The sequence below is a fragment of the Danio rerio genome, chromosome 14 (genome assembly GCF_049306965.1).
Source record: "Danio rerio strain Tuebingen ecotype United States chromosome 14, GRCz12tu, whole genome shotgun sequence".
In the NCBI taxonomy this organism is placed as follows: Eukaryota; Metazoa; Chordata; class Actinopteri; order Cypriniformes; family Danionidae; genus Danio; species Danio rerio.
This window is the reverse complement of record NC_133189.1, coordinates 12,852,416-12,874,263: the sequence shown is the minus strand read 5'-3', so window position 1 is coordinate 12,874,263 and position 21,848 is coordinate 12,852,416. Positions and strand designations below refer to the sequence as shown.

Here is a 21,848-nt window from a genome sequence, read left to right as displayed (position 1 = left end):
GTATTAATGAAAAAATTTAATCACCATCATCATTAATCTAATATTATTATTATTTTTAAGTAGGATATTGTTTATTTTTTTTAAGTCTACTTTTACAATTATTTATAAATTAGGATTTTTGTTTCAGTTCCTAATAATTATTAAATATTAAATTTAATTTCTTAAAAACTAGCCTCATTATTTTATGTTTTATGTATGAGATTAGGGCGAAGCAGTGGCGCAGAAGGTAGTGCTGTTGCCTCACAGCAAGAAGGTCGCTGGGTCAAGCCTCGGCTCAGTTGGCGTTTCTGTGTGGAGTTTGCATGTTCTCCCTGTGTTCGCGTGGGTTTCCTCCGGATGCTCCGGTTTCCCCCACAGTCCAAAGATATGCGGTACAGGTGAATTGGGTAGGCTAAATTGTCCGTAGTGTATGAGTGTGTGTGTGTGGATGTTTCCCAGAGATGGGTTGCGGCTGGAAGGGCATCCGCTGTGTAAAAACTTGCTGGATAAGTTGGCGGTTCATTCCGCTGTGGCGACCCCGGATTAATAAAGGGACTAAGCTGACAAGAAAATGAATGAATAAATGAATATATGAGATTAGATTAGGCTATGTGTTAGCTTTTGTAAGTGATTTTATGTTCGGCAATAGAATGTGGGTAGTGCTTAATAATATTTGTTAAGGAAACATAGGCTCTATATGTGTAATTTACATATATTTTAATTAATATGGAAAGCAAGTGCATGTGTTTACTAAAATATTGGATTTGTTTTTTAAATGCATGTGCATGTAAAACAATTTGCACAAAGAAATTATGGGGTTCTTCTCTAAAGTTGTTACTTCACCCCATTTAGAGAATCATTATGGGCGTTTTACGTTATGACTAACAATGTTCAAATGATGGATCTACAACAGGAAAACTACGGCTTTGGGGAAACACTTGTCACAATGTCGTTCTTTTCCTAAGTGATGCAGCGTACTAGTTAGATAGTTAGGTAGAGAGTTAAGCCACGAGTTACATTGTTATTTTGGAAATGCACCCGTGGCTGATTTGCATGTTGATTCTATTATTTGAGAGCGGTTTATGTTTCATTTAGTTTGTTTAGTATTGTGTAGTGTTAACAATGTGAGCCTATGTGTGTGTGTGTGTGTGTGTGTGTGTGTGTGTGTGTGTGTGTGTGTGTGTGTGTCTGTGTTTTTCAAAATGCTACTTTATTTTTACGTTGTGTCACTCTTTGAATATATGTGTTTCAAACTTTTTTGTGAAATGTATTTGTTTGGGTTGGTTATATATTTGATATATATAAACAAAATGCCATCTTACGATGAGGGTAAAAGCTTGCAGCACTTGTTTCCATTCCCATAACATTGCATTTTCAAAAACATTAAACAGTCTGATCTACAGTAATAATAGTTCAAAGATGTTGAAAACAAGTAAAATAGATTAAAAGTAGTATTAAAGCTGTCCAAATATATACTCTTTAGGCATCAAGCTGGTGACCGAAAGTTCATAGCATCCTTCTTACGCATACCAAAAGCATAATATGTCATTTTGTATTCTATGAAAAAGGTCTGTACTCAGACTGGGACACACAATACTAAGACTGGGACACACAAACATCTCATTGGAAAACATCTTACAGGTATGTGTGACTATTACCAGATGGAGGAATTGGTAGAACATGTAATATGTCAAAAAAAATTATATTAAAAGGAAAATGTTCTGAAAGTCACTACAGAGAATGATAATACAAACAGAGACAATTATAGTTCTTTAATTGTATTCTTAAAGGAAATGGGATTCAGAAACGGAATGTTGCTGGTTACACTCCAATATAGTAGGTGGTAGTACTGCACCCGGTCCCACTTTAGATTGTGACCTTAACTAATAAGTACTTACATAGGAATTAATAGTTTGTTACAATGTACTTATTGTGTAAATACATGTATTTACTGTGTACTTATGCTTGAGTAAATACATGTATGCAATTACATCTGTAATTAACTTTTGTAATTACATTTCTAAATACACTTTTGACCATCCCTTACACCTTAACCCACCCTTAAACCTACCCATGCCACCAAACCTGTCCCTAACCCAACCTCTATGCTACCTCAAAAGCACTACAAGTGTTCTCAAATACATTATAAACACAGTAAGTACAGTGTATTTATTTTTTGATGTAAGTACATAGTAGTTAAGGACACTTAATATAAAGTGGGACCCTGCACCCTAAAGTTGGATACCACCCACCATAACACTTAGAAGATGATGCAGAATCTGGCTGCATTCTGGTCCAAATTGCTGTGCCCTTCACTCGCTACTTGCATCTGTCTGATTGAAGGTATTTGCATCATTGATTTTTTTTTACACAAGTGTACACTATTGAAAGAATATCTAAATGGTTTTAAATAGAATACCCTGAACCCTTGAGCACTTGGAAACTAATATACACTGCAAATGCAACTCACTGTTGTGACATCATAATCACATTGCATTGTGGGACATACAGGTGCTGGTGTTGGGGATTCCCCCAATGGAGTGGAATGCTGCCTTTGTTTGAATCCCATATAACTACTCTAAGGGTCAGAGCTATACCAAGCCGATGCCAAACAACTTGCAACAATAAAACACAAATAAGTTGTCTTCTTACTGGATCAAAATCTGGGTGTGAACACAACAAACAGAAAAAGCTGAATGAAATGAGAGCTGCATACTGTACCTGTGTAAGAGGATGTGTCTTTCCACTTCATAGGGTGCAGTAGTTTGTTTTCTTTTTCTGCAATAGGAAACCAAACTTCCGACGTACACAGCCAAAGCATAAACACAGCAGAATTTATTACCATTATCCGTAATTGTCACGTGCCATGGAGAGATTCGCTCATGTAAATATGTCTGACAATCTAATAGTCCACACTGTCTGCAAATATTTGAGAAATGTGGGGAAATTAAAATCGTAAAAACCATAGTAACTATGAAATGAGCCAAGGCTTTATTACGGTATTTAAAGTAAAACCATAGTAACTACAAAATGAAGCATAGTTTTACTTCTGCATTTGAAGTTAAATCAAAGTAAATAAAAATGGAGCATATTATTACTACATCCTTTGAAGTAAATACATTATAACTATATTTCTGTTGCAGAATTATGGAGCTGGTTCCTCTGAATTAACATTTCGTGATCTTTAAACATAAATATTTTTAAAGGATGACAGGATTCAGTTCCTTATCAAATATTTTTTTTTAAAATCTAAGACTGAGACAAAAGACAATAATAACATACAGTATAGTGTTGTATGTATATGCACTTTATTTATGTGTAACATTGGATTGTAACTAAGTGTAATGTATGTTACAATATTTACATTTATGAAGGCATTTTTAGCCATTACTGTATAATTATCAATTAGCTATTTATAGAGTAATGGCTAACAATGCCTTCATAAATATAAATATTGTAACATACATCACACTTAGTTACTATATCACTTTATTCAACCCAGGCTCATTCAGAAAACATACTGCTATATACATTTCTGGAGAGCACCAAATATGTCCCAGAAGGTACTTTTTTTTTGTTTTTTTGTTTTTTGTAGTTTTTGTTTTCGCGAATCCACCAGAGGCCGCTGTGCACACTTTTTGATATCTCAAATTTGTCTTGCACATGTGAACAGCACTGTTTTTTAATTATTTATTTTTATTTTTGGGTTCTGATTTGTCTGCCACTTTTTGGAATCATTATTCACTGGACTCGAACCTGTTGTCTTGGTCAACTCCCAAGTCTGCCGTCATACATGGTGAGCTACTGGACAAACTGTTAATAGCGGGAAAGCTGTCCATACATAGGTAAGCAGTCAGCTGGTAAGCCTGAAAAGGAACAGCAACATGCACCGTAGCATTCCTTTTAAAGACGAAATGCAGCCATACGTTCCTCTGGCTAATTAATTCGCAATCTCCAGAAATGTATATAGGGCTGAGTTTTCAGAATGAGCCTATGTTGAATTTATTATTGGATAACTTAAATATATGTGTTATAAAATATCAGTAATTAAATCACATTCACAAAGTAAAGTAGGCGTAAATCTGGCACTAACAGATCTTTGATTCTCTCTCATGTTGAGTGCGTCCTTTATCAGCTTGGAGACCGCCACAGCAGTAGAAAGTTGGTCTTCCGGAACACCAATAATCCTTACGTTATTCCAACAAGATCTGGCTTCCAAATCTTCTCACTTTTCTTCTAATTTTACCATAGTAGCCAAAAGAGAGTCAACCTTTTCATGTAGCGCTGTGATATCATCCGAACATGTGGAAAGAGAATGTTCCATATCCTTCACCGAACTTCATGTCGACATTTCAGTTTGCATCAATGCCATCAAATTAGAGAATTCCGACTTCACGGCTTGAAGTTCACTTTTGGTGGTCGTTAAGTCATCGCCTAGCACGGACTGTAGTTTGGAGCGAAATATTTCTGCCAGATCCCAGCATAGTGATGAAATTATTTCAGTTTTAAGAGTCTGAATGTCGCCTGAAGCCCTATCGAGCTTAGTCTGTTGACCCACCGCGGCCATATTACATTCATCTGAGGATGCGCTAGCTGTTGCCGGCCGCTAATGCGATGGCTGCGCGTTAGCCCTTTATTGCCTTTAGTTTTCATTTTCGTTGTACAGGATTAGTTTAAAATGAACTCTGTTAGGTGCAATTATTTGCAGGTACTTGATATTAAGTAAAAATGTGCATTAATTTAGAAAAAAATAACAAATTCTTCAGGACCTCCTAGCGAACACATCCTACTTCATAGCTTAAATAGCCAGAAGTCCTGATCTTTGATTCTCTCTGATTGCTTTTTTGATAATTCACTCTGTCACTCGCCTGAACGCATAGATATATACACTAGATATCGCATACGGACCCACAGAATGTGTCAATACCACAGCCACATTTGTACAGTGCTCTCAGGACAAATTGTCATTCAACCCAAGCGCTGGGTATGAGTGTAGTAATGAGCAAACAAAGCATAAAAGCAGGACACTTCATAGGTAAGAATTTGTTTTTTTACTTTTTATGTTACAAACTTTTGTGTTAAACAAGTATTGATAATAAAACAGTCTCTTACTGCCCTGACTGGCCCATAAGGCAAAGTAGCAACAACTTGCACTTAATGCTAGCCTTATGCTAGTTTTGTTGACTAAAATAAGCAAACGATGTAAACCAAATATGACAACAAGATTCTGCGATGCTAGAAAGTTGTAATATTGTCAGTTAAGTGAACGAGTTGTTCATAACAGGCATTCATTCACAAAACAATCTGTCTTTTTGTTAGAATGAGATGTGAAAGTGTGAGAGGGGGTGTGTTTCAGGACACAAATTAGGTCAATTTAACAGGTAGGGAGGATAATACATTTCCATGCACACAAGCGACAAAAACACGGCAATGCCCATGTCGTCACTTATTCAACAATGTAGTAAAGTGAAGTAAAATTATAATTTTCATAATTAAAAAAAATAAAAATTGCATACTGATCACCGGGAAAACTCCCGATCATAGATATATGTATGTGTATCTGATATGTCTGGCTCTAGATGGCCAGTCCTCTATACTGCACCTTGGTCCCACGTTTATTTCAAAGGAGTGCTACCCTGTACTAAAATGGCGACTCTATTCCTAATTGACGCATTCCTTCCAATAGACAACAATAGCCGACAAAATCTAATGTAAATATCTATGGTCTAAATGAACACTAATTTCCCAAAATTGACCAATTTTGCTAAAAGAGGGTGGGACAATGATTAATAGATGAGCTGCTAGTATAGACTATTTCCATCCCTGAGACTGACTGGTCTATTTTTGACTCCCCAAGCGTTTAGTACACCCATTTACTGTGGAGTCAGCTGTGTCAGATGAACAGAATGTAATGTGAGATGAGATTTGAACGTACCTCCTCTCTTTACTTTGCCCAGACAACATGCAGTCAAGCCACTGAATCTCTTACTAATAGCCCAGACTGAGTGCCTGTCCACACTTTTCCATTTCTGTTTTGAGGAATATTTAACAACATCCTTTCAATTATTTGCTGTGAGCTCTCTTTGGATTTTGGATTTGTCTTTTTTTGGGGCATGTGTTATTGGTCCAGTAGGATATTTATAGACGACTCCACATCACCAGAGCAAACCGGTAAGACTCAAAGTTAAGAAACTGGAAACACAAAGCCCCCAAGCAAAGCTGTTTTTTTTTAGTTTTTAAATTTAGTTGCTTTGACAAAATATATTTATTGTTTAGCCTATAGGCTGCTCAGCTATAATTGTATACATAATATGTTGACATGCTTCATAAATAGATTTGTTTGTTTGTTTGTCTGCTTGAAACATCAGTGCAGCATGAACAATTTGTTTATCCCAGTTGGTTGTGAATAGACCAATGTGATTAAAAAAATAATTTAGATTAATAGGATATACAAAATCTAAGTTAGTAATTTTACCATTTCCTCTGGAATCTTCAATGTTTATTGATTCCTAAGTGATTTGTTAGAAATAAACCAGACAGTTCTTAAGTATAATTATCAGTTTTAATGCCTTGTTCTGTATTTTGTGAATTTAATAATAATAATAATAATTTCAAGGCTACTTTACAATAAAAAATTTTGTGAAAGATTTATTATTTCCTCTGGAATCTTTAATGTTTATTGATTCCTAAGTGATTTGTTAGAAATAAACCGGACTGTTCTCATATACGAACATTGTATTAAATCATACTGATAAGTATAAATATATCATTTTAAATGCATTCTTCTTTATTTTTTGTGTATTTAATAATAATTTTAATAATAACAGGCGAAGCAGTGGCATAGTAGGTAGTGCTGTTGCCTTACAGCAACAGGTCACTGGTTCGATCCTCGGCTAAATTGGCCTTTCTGTGTGGAGTTTGCATGTTTCCTCTGCGTTTGTGTGGGTTTTCTCCGGGTGCTCCGGTTTTCCCCACAGTCCAAAGACATGCGGTACAGGTGAATTTGCGATTAGGCTAAATTGTCCGTAGTGTATGAGTGTGTGTGAATGAGTGTTTGTGGATGTTTCCCAGAGATATGTTGCGGCTGGAAGGGCATCCGCTGCTTAAAAACGTGCTAGATAAGTTGGCGTTTATTCCGCTGTGGTGACCCCAGATTAATAAAGCGACTAAGCCGACAAGAAAATGAATGAATAATAATAATAATAATCATTTTAAGGCCACTTTACAATCCAAAATTTGGTGAAAGATTTATTATTTCCTCTGCAATCTTCAATGTTTCATCACCTTGGAATTATAAGGTTCTATCTGCGTTCTGAATGATTTTCAGATAATGAGCTTCAAAGTTTTGCATTCCATATAGCAAACATTATGTGTGTGACATTTGTGTTTTAAATAAAAAGTCTTACAATAATAATAATGTACTTAAGATTTCATTTATTAAGAATATGTCAATAACTCAATTTTGACAAAAATTTCAGATAGAACCTTATATTTCTAAGGTGACGGTTTATTGATTCCTAAATATATTGTTAGAAATAAACCATACTGTTCTTATATAAGAACACTGTAAAATCCAACTGATAAATATAAAAATATCAGTTTAAATGCATTGTTCTGAATATTATTTTATAATAATAATATTTTGAAGGCCACTTTACAATCCAAAATTTGGTGAAAGATTTATCCTACCTGTGGGTTGGTTTCTGAATGCAAAACAGAATGCACAAACAAATTAGCTTCAGACATGCTCATGTTTTATTGCTTTAACTATAAAAGTAAATGGGTTAGACTCATGACATTCCTATAGTTCATTCATTCAATCATTTTCTTTTTGGCTTGTTCCCTTTATTAATCAGGGGTCGCCACTGCGGAATGAACTGCCAACTTACCCAGCATATTTTTACACTGTGGATGCCCTTTCAGCTGCAATCCATCACTGGAAAACACCCGTGCACACTTATTTACACACATACACTACCAACGCAATCTTACAAAAAATGTAACTTTTTGATTAAATGGCTAAATCGTATGAATTCGTACAGTCTAATTCGTACAATTTAGTACGATTTGCTCATCACCCAATGACGGTTGGGGTGAGGGGTGGGGTTGGGTGCCACGCCTACTTTTTAAAATCGTACATTTTCGTAGAACTGAACTCGTACGAATTCATATGAATTAGCCACTAAACTGACAAAATGTAAAATACTTTTGTTTCCTTGTGAGATCAGGCTGTACACTACAGACAATTTTAGCTTACCCAATTCACCTATAGCACTTTAACATGCAAACTCCACACAGAAATGCCAACTGAATCAGCGACCTTCTTGCTGTAAGGCGACAGCACTACCCACTGCGCCACCTGCTAAAGTTTTGTTATTGCAAACCTTGCTCAAGTAAAGCAAAAAACATAATAATAAGATTTCTTTATATAGCACCTGGCGGTTCACTCTGCTGTAATGAAGTGAGAAGGACAAAAAAAAAAGCAGAAAAAAATATTTTATTTTTTATTTTAATCCATTTATTTATTTGTGATTGGTGTTCATTTGCTGCTTTATTGCAACTGTAAAGGTCCGTCTTTTAACAGTGTTTTTTCTTTAAATGCTTACAACAGGTTTGTATTAGGCTTTGATTTTTATGCAATGATTATTTTTAGACTATGTGAGACTATGTAAAGAACAGATATATACAATTACAATGAACTGATCATTTCACCAATGTTTTCAATAAATAATGAAAACACTTCTAGAATAATATATTTTAACTCATCTTTATTGTTGTATTTAACTATACTTGCCTTAACATATTTTTCTTTTTTGAATCTTCAGGTGTGTTCTACTGGGCTCATCGACACTTTTTGAAGATACTGGAGAAATGGCACAGTAAGGCACAGACAGGAAATGAAAACAAGCAAACAAACAAAAAACAAAATTACAACACTGACTATTTTGTCTTTTGTGGACTACAACATAAGCTCATGAAAAAGATTAAGACAACTGTACAGGTTACTTTTTTATGCAGTTGTAATGGACTTGCCTAAAGATTTTTTTAGCTTTATAAAAGTAATTTTACATTTACATTTTAAATGACTATTGCTTAAATCTTTATAAGAATTTTTAAATGTTTTGATATTGTTATTATTGCTATTATCATTATTCATTGTAGTCATAAAAAAGCTAAAAAGCTGCAACATATAAAGGAACAGAACAGTTCTGTTACAGAACAAACCTTTTTGGTAATTTCAGAGTGACCAGAACAACATACATGAATTTTGCGCATGGAATGCAAATTTAATAATTTCCTCATTGCACAAGACAATTTGTTATATATTTGATTATAAATTTCGAATGTGTGTGTGTGTGTATTTAAATGTTTATAAATTTGTGAATGTCTTAAAACTATTTTTAGACTAGCTTTGGGATGAGTTGTATTAAGGTATTTTCTAACTCTTTTAGGGTTGAGAAAAAAACATCAACTATGTCCGTAACTGTAACATCATGCTCCTGTGAAACAACCTCCTTGTCTTCAACATCATCTTCCTCTTCTTCAGTGCTTCAGCAAAAACACCCCCATTTAGTACAGCCTCTCTGCATCAGTCCACAATTGGTAAGAACAAAAATACTTGTCAAATTATTGGGAGACTGTACGCAGGTGTAAATAGACAAGCTGTTAAGTAGAAACCAAATTCTTAATAGGGTTGGCCACTGTAATTTGAAAGAGATGAGAACACTTTATAAATGTAGCTGCAAGCAGCAATTGGCGGGGTTCGAGCATTTGACAACCATTATGTCAGTTAGGCAGTTTATCTTTAAGACAACCCAAAATTTAAGGCTGACGAAAACAAATCCATGATAGAATGTAATAACTGGAAAAATAGAATGTGTAAATAAATTAATGAAGTGGTAACCTGGGACTAAAATAGATTTTAAATGCAATAAAAGTTTATACCATGTGAAGATATCAATGATCTTAACTGCAATTTTGGTGACTTTAATTATTAGGAATAAAAAAAACAAAGGTCTAAAAATGCTATAGAACATTAAGTGGCTTTATGCTGCCAGCTAGTGGCTAAAATGGTAGGAGACAATTAAAAGTCTTTGATTTTGGGGGTAAATTGGTTTAAAAGTATGTATATAGTATGTATCTTGTGGTTAAAAATAAATATGCATTTTTGAGACTATTTGTAGATGCATATAAAAACACACCGTTTGTGTGTGTGTGTGTAAACGAGCTTGTAATATTTATCTAAAAAGAAAAATTCAACTTTGATCATAATCATTGATCTAGACACTCCAGACAACACTAGTTTTGTTGAAATTAAGACAAAAAAAAAAAAAAAAACAGGGACTAATTCCAAATTGTAGTTTTTGAATATTATTATAAAATAATTAATGAATAGTTTAAGTGACAGCAAAGCATTCAAAATTAAAGCTGCAAGCAGCGGTGATAGGGACCTCGCACCCGGGCTCACCGCTGCCCAGTGGCCTCAGGATGAAAGAGAAGAACGAAAAAAATATTAATTTAAGCCGATATATATATATAAAAAAACTGAGAAAATCACAGATTCATGCCACTTTTTCACCGCAGGAAGTTAAAATATCTGACTTCCTGTTGGGTTTGAGATTTCGCTCCAAGAGACTTTTTCGTGTGTTTTGTGTGCATGTTGTGTGCTAATTTTCTTATGTGTGAGTGAAATGTAGCTTGCGGGGCACTTCGTTGAATTATTATAGGTGGCGCTGTCCAGTCATTTTGCGAAACTCTTTTCCGAAACCTATAACAAATGTACATTTTCGCCACTACTAGGGGGTGTGCAAAGTTTTGTGAGTTTTCGGGTATGTTTAGACACTCAAAATCACAATCCGCTTGTTTAGTGGTGACGTGTGTATACTGTCTCCGGGTCCAAGCCGCCATTCATCTGCGTGGAGAAATCATTCGTTTATGATCACATTTTATTCCTATCACACATTAAAGTTAATTTTATATAAAATCATAGTGTACACAACAATCTCTGGGCTTGCTGCATAACAAATACCAAAAATTTAGCAATTTATAAAAAATTAATGACTTTCTGGGCATCGGATATTAGGCATGGACATATATACTGCGATCGTGATTTTCGAAAGCATTAAATCGCTTTGTAAACTTTTATTAGTACCATTTCATCTCCCCATTCAGTTGAATAGAGTGCTTGTGTAACGGAGGCCAGCTAGTGAGTGCTGTGCAGGTACACCTCACTCCTCTGACCTCTAAATGTGCTCTAGCAATAGATGCTAGAGGCCATGGTCTTTAGCCTCCTTGTTAGAGCAACCGACTCCCATGCGGAAGGTCGCCGGTTCGATCCCAGCTTGGAGCGGGTTGGGCGGTGTAGGACCGGCGGGGTTACACTTGGACCCGGAAGTCGCTTCGCGTGACGTCACACTTAACAAGCGGATTCATTCCGGAATGGAATAATAATAAGAAGAAATGGAGCAATTCCAATAGGGCCTTAGGTGCTTGGTCCATAATGAGCAGGCCTATCATAGGATATGTAGATCAGATGTATTTGTGAAAAGCTGTGTAAATTAATCACATATTTTGCTAATTTCTGGTCATATAGCAATGAAAATCTGTGTGTGAGATCTTTTCTACTTTTATAGTGCCCCCTATTGACATATCTCCACAAAACTTTGCATGCTTGTTTACAATCACATCTCAGATGTGCACACCTGATTTTGTGAAATTTTGAGAATTCCTCGTGTTTACAGACATGTAGGTCTATGTAGAAAAATCTTTTTGTAAATAACGCTCTTATAGCTATCTAAAGTTAAAAGTTAAACTATTTTTGAGAAGTATTGATCTAGGCAGTCCAGAGATTCATGCAACACTGGTTTTATAATGAATGGTCAAAAATAATTAAATAAATAAATAAAAAATGGGCTATTATGCAAAAGTAGGTTTTTCACATATTGATGAATGTTTTATGAACAGTTTAACTGACAGCAGTGATATTGCTATCAAAGTGTTTAGTATAAGCAGGCCTATTATACAATATGTATTATTTTGCCTGTGTGAAACATTGTTTAATACACAATCAATTACACACTAAAAACATGCCAAATCACCCCCTAGTGGCCGTTTCGTTTAAAATTTCTACAGACCTCTAAGACCATGGGTCGAACATGCTCATTGAGTTTTATTCCAATCACCCATCATTAATCTTGTTTTATGGGTTCTCAAATTTAAAAGGCTATTGGTGGGCATGATGTAATGCCTTCTTGGACAAAGACACGACATTTCAAATTTCAAGTGATCGGAGAGACAGTTGCTAGGTTAGTGGAATTTTTTTATTTTTTAATGCCACCACGTGGCGAAAGTTTGCGAGTTTGTTATTGTGACCTCAAATTGGCCTGTGTACTAAGTGTAGTGAAGATATGTCATTCTGTTCAAAAGTTATAGCTACAATTACCTTTTTAACAAAAATTAGCTGATCAAATTTTAACTTTTTATCAATAATTATTGATATTTAGTGTCCATAGATTATGTGTAAACTGGTTTGGTTCCGAAAGGGCTCAGGACTAGGACTAGGACTCGGACTAGGATTAGTTCACAAGAGTAGGTTTCGGATATACAACCTCAAATCAGGAAAAGGTGAGACAGTAAAGAAAATGCAAATAAAAAAGAAAGTAGTGATTTCATTGCAGACAATATGAACACAATTTTTGTGTGTTTTTTCTGGTCAACTTAAATTGATTTGTAAATGTACATCCTTCCCTGCAACACATTCCAAATATAGTTGGGATGGCAGCAATTTAGGTCTAGTTATCGGGTAAATTGATTAAGTAATTATGTTACCTTTAGGAGCATAGGATCACCGTTTTGGCAACAAATATGTGGGAAAATGATTTTAAAACAATGTGCCTCAATGAAGGATAGAAAAGCATTTTGTTATTTTATCTTCTACAGTGCATAACATATTAAAAGATTTAAGAAATTTTGCAGAATTACAGTGCGAAAAGGACAAGGGTACAAGCCTAAGCTGAACAACCATGAACTCCGATCTCTCAGGTGGCTCTGCATCAAGAATAGTCATTCATCTTTAATCGATATCACCACATGGGGTCAGGACTACTTTGGCAATCCTTTGTCAAATACCACAATACATAATTGAATCCGCAAATGCCACTTAAAACTGTAATGTGCCAAAAGAAAATCCTATAGTGTCCAGAAGTGCCATTGACTTTTCTGGGCTCAAGGAATCTGGGATGAACCATCACACAGTGGAAACATGGACTGTGGTCAGATGAATCACCATTTCAGGTTATATTTGGGACTCTGTGTGCTTCCGACCAAAAAAGAAAAGGATCATATAGGATCACTAGATTTTTACAAGCAACAAGGCCAAAAGCCAGGGTCATGGTATGGGGCTTTGTCAGTGCCCTGGGCAAAGGTAACATGCACTTCTGTGATGGTACAATTAATGCTGAAAAGTACATAGAAATTCTGAAGCACAATATGCTGCCTCTTTTCCAAGGACGGTCATGCATATTTCAACAAGACAATGCAAAACCACATTCAGCACACATTAAAAAGGCCTGCTTGCAGAGGAAGAAGATACAGGTACTTGACTTGCCTGCCTGCAGTCCCAACCTGTCTTCAACAGAGAATGTGTGGTACATTTTGATGCGCTAAATGCGGCAACGAAAACTCATACTGTTGCCCACCTTAAGACTTATTTGCAGCAAGAATGGGACAAAATTACACATGAAACACTTCATCACTTGATGTCTTCAGTTACTAAGTATCTTTTAAGTGTTGTGAAAAGGAAGGGCAACATTACAAAGTGATAAATCCTTTACTGTTCCAACTTTGTTTAAAATGTGTTGCAAGAACCAAAATTGTAATACGTGTTTAATTTGAAAAACAACAACAATAAAAGTCATGAGGAACACATTAAGTAAACTTTTGTTATATTGTCTGCAATGAAATACAAGTCAAAGTAAATTTAGAAATCACTACCTTGTATTTATTAGCGTTTTCCATACTGTCAACCTTTTTCTGATTTCGTATTAGTCCTATTCTGTCAGCATTGCATTTATATGATGTATTAATGCATGTCCAACACACTTATAGTGTAATTTTGCACATTTGTAAGGTTACCAAAATACATTTGAAGTGGACATTGAATGTTATGTTTTTTTCAAAAAATATTGTAGATTCTTAAGTTCTACTTAAGTAAACTTGGAATAGTTCCACTTTTGGTTGTCATGCAAAGCTATTTAAGGGCCTTCAGAAGATATAAAAGAAAAACAGAAAATATGTTCCAATTTTTCTTTTTTAGTCTTCAAAGATTTTACTTTTGTTTCAAACTATAAAACACATTGTATTCACCATATACATTTTATAATATCAAATTATCTATTTGATTTATGCAAAATACTCAGTATTGTCATAGTGAAGATTATGTTTCTGAATGTGAATTGTTTTAAAATGTTGGCATGTTTTAAAACAACTACTTATAGCTTAAATACACATTGACAGTTTGAGTTTTTGTCACTGTTCAGGTTCAGAACAATAACCAGGGTTCAGGAAATGTGGGAGTTTCTCCAACATATGTCAAGGTAATGAAAGATTTAATAAAATATTTTAACAAAATTGTATCAACATTGAGTTGTGATGTTGTATTCCATGCCATTATGTGTTTCTATCCTCAAAGTGTCTCCATGATGTCAGCACATTGAAGGGTCAGTTAGTGGTTCTGGAGTGCAGGGTCAGAGGAACTCCTCCACTGCAGATCTCCTGGTATAGAGAAGACAAGCAAATCATTGACTCTGCAGACTTACGCATTCTTAGAAAAAGTAAGTAAAATTTATAGCACCCAAATCACCCTAATTGTAATATGTGGTTCCTTTTTAAGGGAATGTGTGCTGCATTAAAGCACTATTGGAAATCTCTTTAAAATCTGGAAGACATTAAGACAGCTCAGTCCAAACACAGTCCTTTAGCAAGCAATCTGCATACATTGTCCGTTGCTTTAGCATTGTTTGTCTAAGAAGGGAAATGACGTCTTTTAGAAAGTTTGTACCTCACTGTCTGCCCTATATTATGAATAGGGACACATGTCCATTTTGTGTGGACTGTTGGAAGTTACTTTTGCTTGCTCAGCTCTTGAGCCAGCTTATTGTGAGCGCTGCACTTGTCTCATAGGGCCAGTGCTTTTGCCTGGCTCATTTTAAAACTGGCAGCCAGGCATGCATTCCTCATTGATTGGGCGTTGCTCATGTTTTCTTTCACCCCACTAGTGGGTGTATACGGTATTTATGCTCTCCTAGCAATAGCCTGGGGGGTAGAAAAAGATCAAACAAACTTTTTGACTGCCATGGTTGTGAGAACGGGTGTATATTTATTTTGATGTTTACTCTTTTAATTTTGACAAAATGGAGAATAAATGGACTGGAATATTCAACTTTATTTGCAAAAGGTATGGATATTTTACTTTATTATCGACCCAATCAAGGAACAAATGCATCAGAACCAACGACCAAAATATGAACATCTACACTGGGGTTTGCATTAGGATCTCACAGAGGAATTGGGGACAAAATGCAGCTCCTTCTCTTTCTTCACCTGCAGCTCTTCTTCTTGGGCTTCAGAAGCTGGATCTATAGATTCTTCCACCTTGAGAGAGCCAGGTGCTTCAACTTTCAGTATGTGAGAAGCTAGAAGTACTGAGCACCTTGGAAAATATCTTACAAAGACAAAGTGAACACAGCTCACTACTCAAACAAATACATTTGCAGGTTGATGAGGAGCTCATTATTGTTTTTTTTATCCCACTCACCGGCCATATTAAACATTGACTGGCCAATTAAAATGCAGGAAGCGCACCCACAAAGATGGTTAGATAAACAATCAAGCAGCGGCATGCTTGTTCAATGCACAATGTATGTTTTACAGACATCCAAAGCTGGCCTATTAAGACAGTTGGATAAGGGTGGGAGAGCAGTTAAAGAGCTGTGCCAGGCCAGAGATCTGCCTCTCTGAGGTGCCCAGGAAAAACCCAGATGTGTGGGTCTTCTGAACCCACTGGGTAGCCTTCATTTCAGTTCCTCAGTGTTCACTTTATATTTGTCTACTGATCCTGTTATTATACTAGTGTTGTACAAAAAAATAATGATTTAAGTCTTTATCCAAGGTCACTGCACCAAGTTGTTGGGGGAAAAAATGAAAACCCAGTCCTGGGGCCTCATGTATCAACGCTGCGTACGCACAAAAACTTTGCGTACACCAGGTTTCACGCTCAGAATCGCTCATGTTTGGATTTATTAACGATGAACTGAACGTGGGAATGTGGGAGCGCAGCTCCACGCCAGCTTCTTGGCTGGCATACGCACATTTTTTGTGCGTGTCTGTTTTATTTCCATTGGCGACTTCTAGAGGCATTTGTGTTAAATTGCTCTCTACAAATTGTCTGAGTCTTGCAATGGCAGCTGTATGAGACGGGTTCATCTAGCAGGTATTTAAGGTTTCCATACCATATAGTTGACCAGCTAAACATTAAAATACAATTTGCAGCGGTCGCCTGTTTTCCCAATGTAATCTGAGCTATCTACTGCACACATATTGCTATAAAGACACTATCTGAAGATGAATTTGCATGCGTGAATCAGAAACATTTCCATTCAATAAATGTCCAAATAAAATATGATGCACAAACTTATTAATAATTCCTCCTTGTCTTTCTCGTGATAAATAGTTGGCAAAATGTATATATGGATATGTAGCGGGGGGAAAAAAGAAGAAAGAGTTCATCAGACGCTGGATTCGAACCGAGTTCATGCTCGAATGTGTCAAAACAAGTTGACGTGTTTTACGAGCTGCGCCACTGAGACTAAGGGTGTTGCAACATTTTACACCTATAAATCACACTATTTCAGTGCGATGTTCAGACCCAACTGTGTTAACCACATCAGCTAAACTCTCCCACTCTACTTTTTCTTTTGTTGTTAATTCTGGAGAACAAACTTGCAAATAACATCGCTTTTCTCCGGTCTAACTCCGAAAGGAGCACCTCCAATTCACATTCTGTTCAAAGTTTCTCTTTTTGCTTGCTTTTGTCATTGCTTTTTCGTTAGGGTTTTTGCCAAAGTAGAGTCATTAGCATATTCATACGGGGGAGGAGGCAGGGAGGGGTTTTGTGCTCGTGCATGTTTCGCTCAGTTTCACGTTCATTCGGATGTACAAAAGAATATGCGTGAGATTCGGCGTATGCAGTGTTTCATACATCTGAATTTTTTTCTGCGTACGCACATTTACAGCTTTGTGCGTACGCAATGTTTAGTAAGATTTCCACGCAAGTCTTCGTACATGAGGCCCCAGGAGACTCATTTCAAGCAGAATTTCTTTTTTGAGACTGTTTGGTTAGTCTGCAGACAAATATCATCTTCAAGAAGTCCAGAAGTCTGCAAAAGGCTACTGGAGTCTCTTACAGTGATAAGAGTAGTCTGTAAGTTTAACGAGTCTGAAACAAGTATGAACGTAGTCAGCAGATAAATGGCATTTCCCAGCTCTGATCTCATCAACATGACAGTGCTCATTCAGATGTATAGATATTACTTAATTTAAGACTTTGCCCCATAGCTCAGTCATCGACCACACAGGTTTATCAACAAAAAGAGTTTCTTTGGACTGAAAGAATCAGCCAAAGGCAATGGTACAGTCGATGGGACCCTGCCTTTAGCATATGCATCACTTTGGGATCTGCCAGTGTTCAGGAAGGCAAAAGGTTTACTGTAACTCACACACTTGGGCTGCTACAGTTTTAAATGAAATGACATGAATAAAAACCAAAGAATATAACTTTTCAGCTATATATATATATATATATATATATATATATATATATATATATATATATATATATATATATATATATATATATAYACAGTGTTGGAGAGAGTTACTTTTGAAAATAGTTTATTACAATATTGAGTTACTCTCCAAAAATATTTGGAGAACTTTCTGAGCCCAGAGGTATACATGCTGTTTATACAGGTTAATAAGTAAGTAAGTAATGTGTTTGATACTTTTAAATGTTCTGTCTTATTAGTTAAGTATATTCACTGTCCATTAAGATGAAGTATGCAATAAAGCCTGAGTACTTGGATGAAAAAAATATATTAAGGCAAAAACTGATTTTAAACCTTTAAAAAGCCCATATTATACATGAAATAGGGTCATATCCTGGTTGTAAGGGTCTCCAACAACAGTCTAATATGCATGCAAGGTCAAAAAATACTTTCATGGTCTTATAATCTGCATTTATTTTTAGCTAATTATCCCAGCGACTCCTGTATGAATCGTCCAGTGATTCATTTGTTCCCAAACCCCTCCTTAGCGCGGAGCTAATCTGCGCTGATTGGACCGATGACAGTCTGTCGCGATTGGTCGACTGCCTTCAGTCAGAGAGGGAAATGGCCAATAGCTAATCAGCAATTTAAAAAGTAATCACAGTTCATACACGCTTGATAGTGTAGACGTGGATTTTAGCTGCCACACTATGGCGAGTGGATAGTGCCACGGATAACCGAACGAAGGAGACAGTCGTGTACTCGCCATACCACACACACACAAAAACACACACACACCTCCGAATGACAACGCTCCCGCTTCCACCCGCACCCGCCAGGTTTTAGCCTGAGAACCCGCTCCGTTTTCTGCCCGCCGCGCCCGGTCCCGCTAGAGCGGAGAACACAACCAAAAATCACCCAGTATACAGTCCAGACAGCCAAGCTGTCTGTATAAACACACACACACAGCACAAAGCGCACAAAGCTCGTTCGTTCGTTCGCTCTCTCTCTCTCTCTCTCTCTCTCTCTCTCTCTCTCTCTCACTCACTCTCACTCACTCTCTCGCTCTCTCTCATACGCGCGCGTGCGCACTAACACACACACAAGCACCACGCAGACTCTCTCTTTCTAATTCGCATAACAATATCCGTGATATTGCTGTCCCCGCGCCAGATTTCTGCGGCGCGGGAATAAATTTCCGAATAAATCGCGGGAGCAGAACTCTAGCACGGAGCTCCATAAACAAACAGCACGCGTCGCGTTTTTAACGTGACTTTGCACGCGATAAGATAAAATATCCAGTTAACCTGATACAGTACACGCGGTTACAAGTAACAAATCACAACTAAATACATTTGCAAGCTAGAGTAAACGAGGCAACAACTTTAACCGCACGTACTTACACTTGAGAAATGGAAGAAACCCATCCTGGCGTCCATCAGTTACTCTTTACTGATCCTTCCTTTAACAAACTCAGATGAAGTATTCTTTGTAGCATGTAGCTTCCAGAAGTTTCCAACTGCTTGGTTATAATGCTGATGTTTCATCTTTGGGTAGAGACTCAATATAATGTCCATCTGCAGTGTGACTTCAATCGACCGGCATGTTTGTGTGCGTGTGTTTGTGGGTGTGCGTGTGTTTGTGGGTGTGTGTGTGTGTCTGGGTTTCTGCGTCAGAGGGCGGGGCCTCAGGTTTGAAATCTCCCGGGTTTGCGCGTGCACGTGAATAACTTGGTTTCGTTCGTACGTCATGGCGAAACACCTAATGAGTCGGTATCAAGGCGACTCGTTTGAAGCACTATGAGTCGACTCTTTTATAGATGAATCAACCGTTTTAAACACTGTATTCTTACAGATTTAAGCCTTAGCTGGATACTTCACTTCACTTAGAGCTGTGTTACACACTACATGGAGGGGAATTTTCAAAAACCCATAATATGGGCTCTTTAAAATGTTTACTAACAAAATAAATGAACAGTAAGTCGATAAAAAACATTCCCAAATCAAAATAAATCTTTGGGCTTTTTACATTGATTAAATTTCTTAACGTGGTCTCAACAAATGTGTAAATAATTTCCCAAAAGAGAAAAAAAATCTAACTTTATTACAAAACATAGTCGATTCTACGGTAACGTTAGACAGTGGCTGCATCTCCTCAACAATAAAAGCAATAACCTTTTTTTAGTTTAGTGGAATGAATTGTTTTACCTGAAGAACGTGAACTGATCTCAATCATAGCTGAAGGTGGGGAGCGGGTGTAGTGCTGTTTTTTCATTGTTGTGTTTCTTGCAGTTGTCAAGAGTTATACTTACACATAATCTACACTTAACAATTATCTACTTCTTTTCTTTGAGGAATTCAAAATAACAAGAATCCATTGCAAAAATGTAAGTCTCTGGCCTGCCATGTTTTCTGAATGTTGTGATGACAGGCGATTTGTGAATGAATCGTTTGTTTTAATCGGATCATACCGGATACCCCCTAACTCAAAAATAAACCCATATCAGTTAGTAGAACAGTTAGTCAGTTAGCAGATTCAGTTTGTAGAGCAGTACACTCACTTATCTGCTGTGGAAAAAGAGACCTGATGATATGTTGGTCACTGTTCATTTGAAACTAGATTATATAAATGTATATTTTCAAAGTTCCCCCTCTAAAAGTTATAAAAACTCTAACAAAATCTAAATTTAAAACCTTCATAAATTCATTCAGTTGCTTCCATTTGATAACATAAGCCTCATCTTTTAGTAATGTAACTTGAATTAGTTACAGACACATTTAACTTAATTCATCATTTTCAATATCTACGTAGATGTAAATGTCTATTTCAAAATTGTTCATGTTTATGACAATCAATGGCACTCTCATAAATCCTATTTAATGACACAAAAAATCATGTCGTCAAACTGTATATGTCTGAAAGTCCATGGCTTGTGTGCAGTCTTTTGTAGTTGCTGTTTCCTGGTGATTCCTCTTCAGAGCAGAGTCGATCTGATAACTTCCTTTCATTCATGTATCTCTGTAGTGATGCTCTGGAACAGGCATATATTGGTGCATATATTGGCTATAATTTAACTCGTTCAACAGTAGCCCTACCCTGGACAGCTACAAGCTGTCTGGTTTGACTGAAGTGCAGTTATTTCCTTGTTGTTCAAAGAGTCTGCAAGTTTGTGTTTCATGGATATAGGATAGGATTGTGGACATCGATGATGTTAAGCGTGTTTTTATTCGATACGCAGCAGTGCATGTAGCTGTTGGTAAAGTTCTCTCCCGGATTAAAGCGAGTTTTTGTGCTACCAAATACAGCGCTGCATGCAATAAACTCACATTCAGTCAGGCGAAAGAAAGGTATCATAGAATGTCAATCAAATTAATCAAGCTCTAGCCACGAATAAAATAATAGGCTATTTTAATATTTTAAGATTTTTGACGAACGGTTAGTAATTTTTATTACACATAGTAATTTTTTTATTACACTGGCAAAATATATTTTTCCTAAGACATTTATGATTTGATGTCTTTTCTGTGTTACATTAATAGCAACATAAATGCATAAATTTTGACTTCATCTTTGACATCACCGTCTCTTTCTCACAAAACTAACCAGTCTAGATTATTTCTGAGAGTGGTGGTAAATCAGGTTATATTTAGAAATGGCAGTGCTTTTCTGTATTTAGCTGCAAGGCCATCTGACTAGATGCAGACTAGGGGTCCCTTATCAGTTAGCACACTGTCAGAATTATCAGCTATTCCACTTTAAGTTATGGCTGACTGTCAAAATCTCTCAGTAAATTCACTCACAGATTCATCTTTCTTTTGCACACAATAAGTCACCTTTGACCAGTCAATCTTTGGGCCAATAATGTTTTTTAGAATTTCTCTCAAATCATGTTTACAGGCGTTACGTCATAATTCAGTCACAGCTGACTCAATGATTTGAGATATTAGCTGGGTGACTTCTGTTAACAACATGTCATAAAGATGCATTTTGCTGAATAATGCTCTGTTAAACTCAGAGAAATTTTGTGCCTGCTGAAGGTAAACTTTG

The 21,848-nt window shown here is 36.4% G+C and overlaps 1 protein-coding gene across 2 annotated transcripts in view; it reads left to right on the top strand.

Moving 5' to 3' along the window:
- Window positions 1-5,917: 5,917 nt before the first annotated feature.
- The window catches only part of myot (myotilin), an 85,191-nt gene continuing 69,260 nt past the window's right edge, over window positions 5,918-21,848 (top strand). For both annotated transcript variants that reach the window (XM_073922577.1, XM_073922576.1), the window contains exons 1-5: window positions 5,918-6,150; window positions 8,805-8,858; window positions 9,432-9,582; window positions 14,517-14,573; window positions 14,669-14,810. In XM_073922577.1, coding sequence (XP_073778678.1) covers window positions 8,851-8,858; window positions 9,432-9,582; window positions 14,517-14,573; window positions 14,669-14,810 — 358 coding nt within the window. In that variant the 5' untranslated portion in view covers window positions 5,918-6,150; window positions 8,805-8,850. The remainder of the gene's footprint in view (window positions 6,151-8,804; window positions 8,859-9,431; window positions 9,583-14,516; window positions 14,574-14,668; window positions 14,811-21,848) is intronic.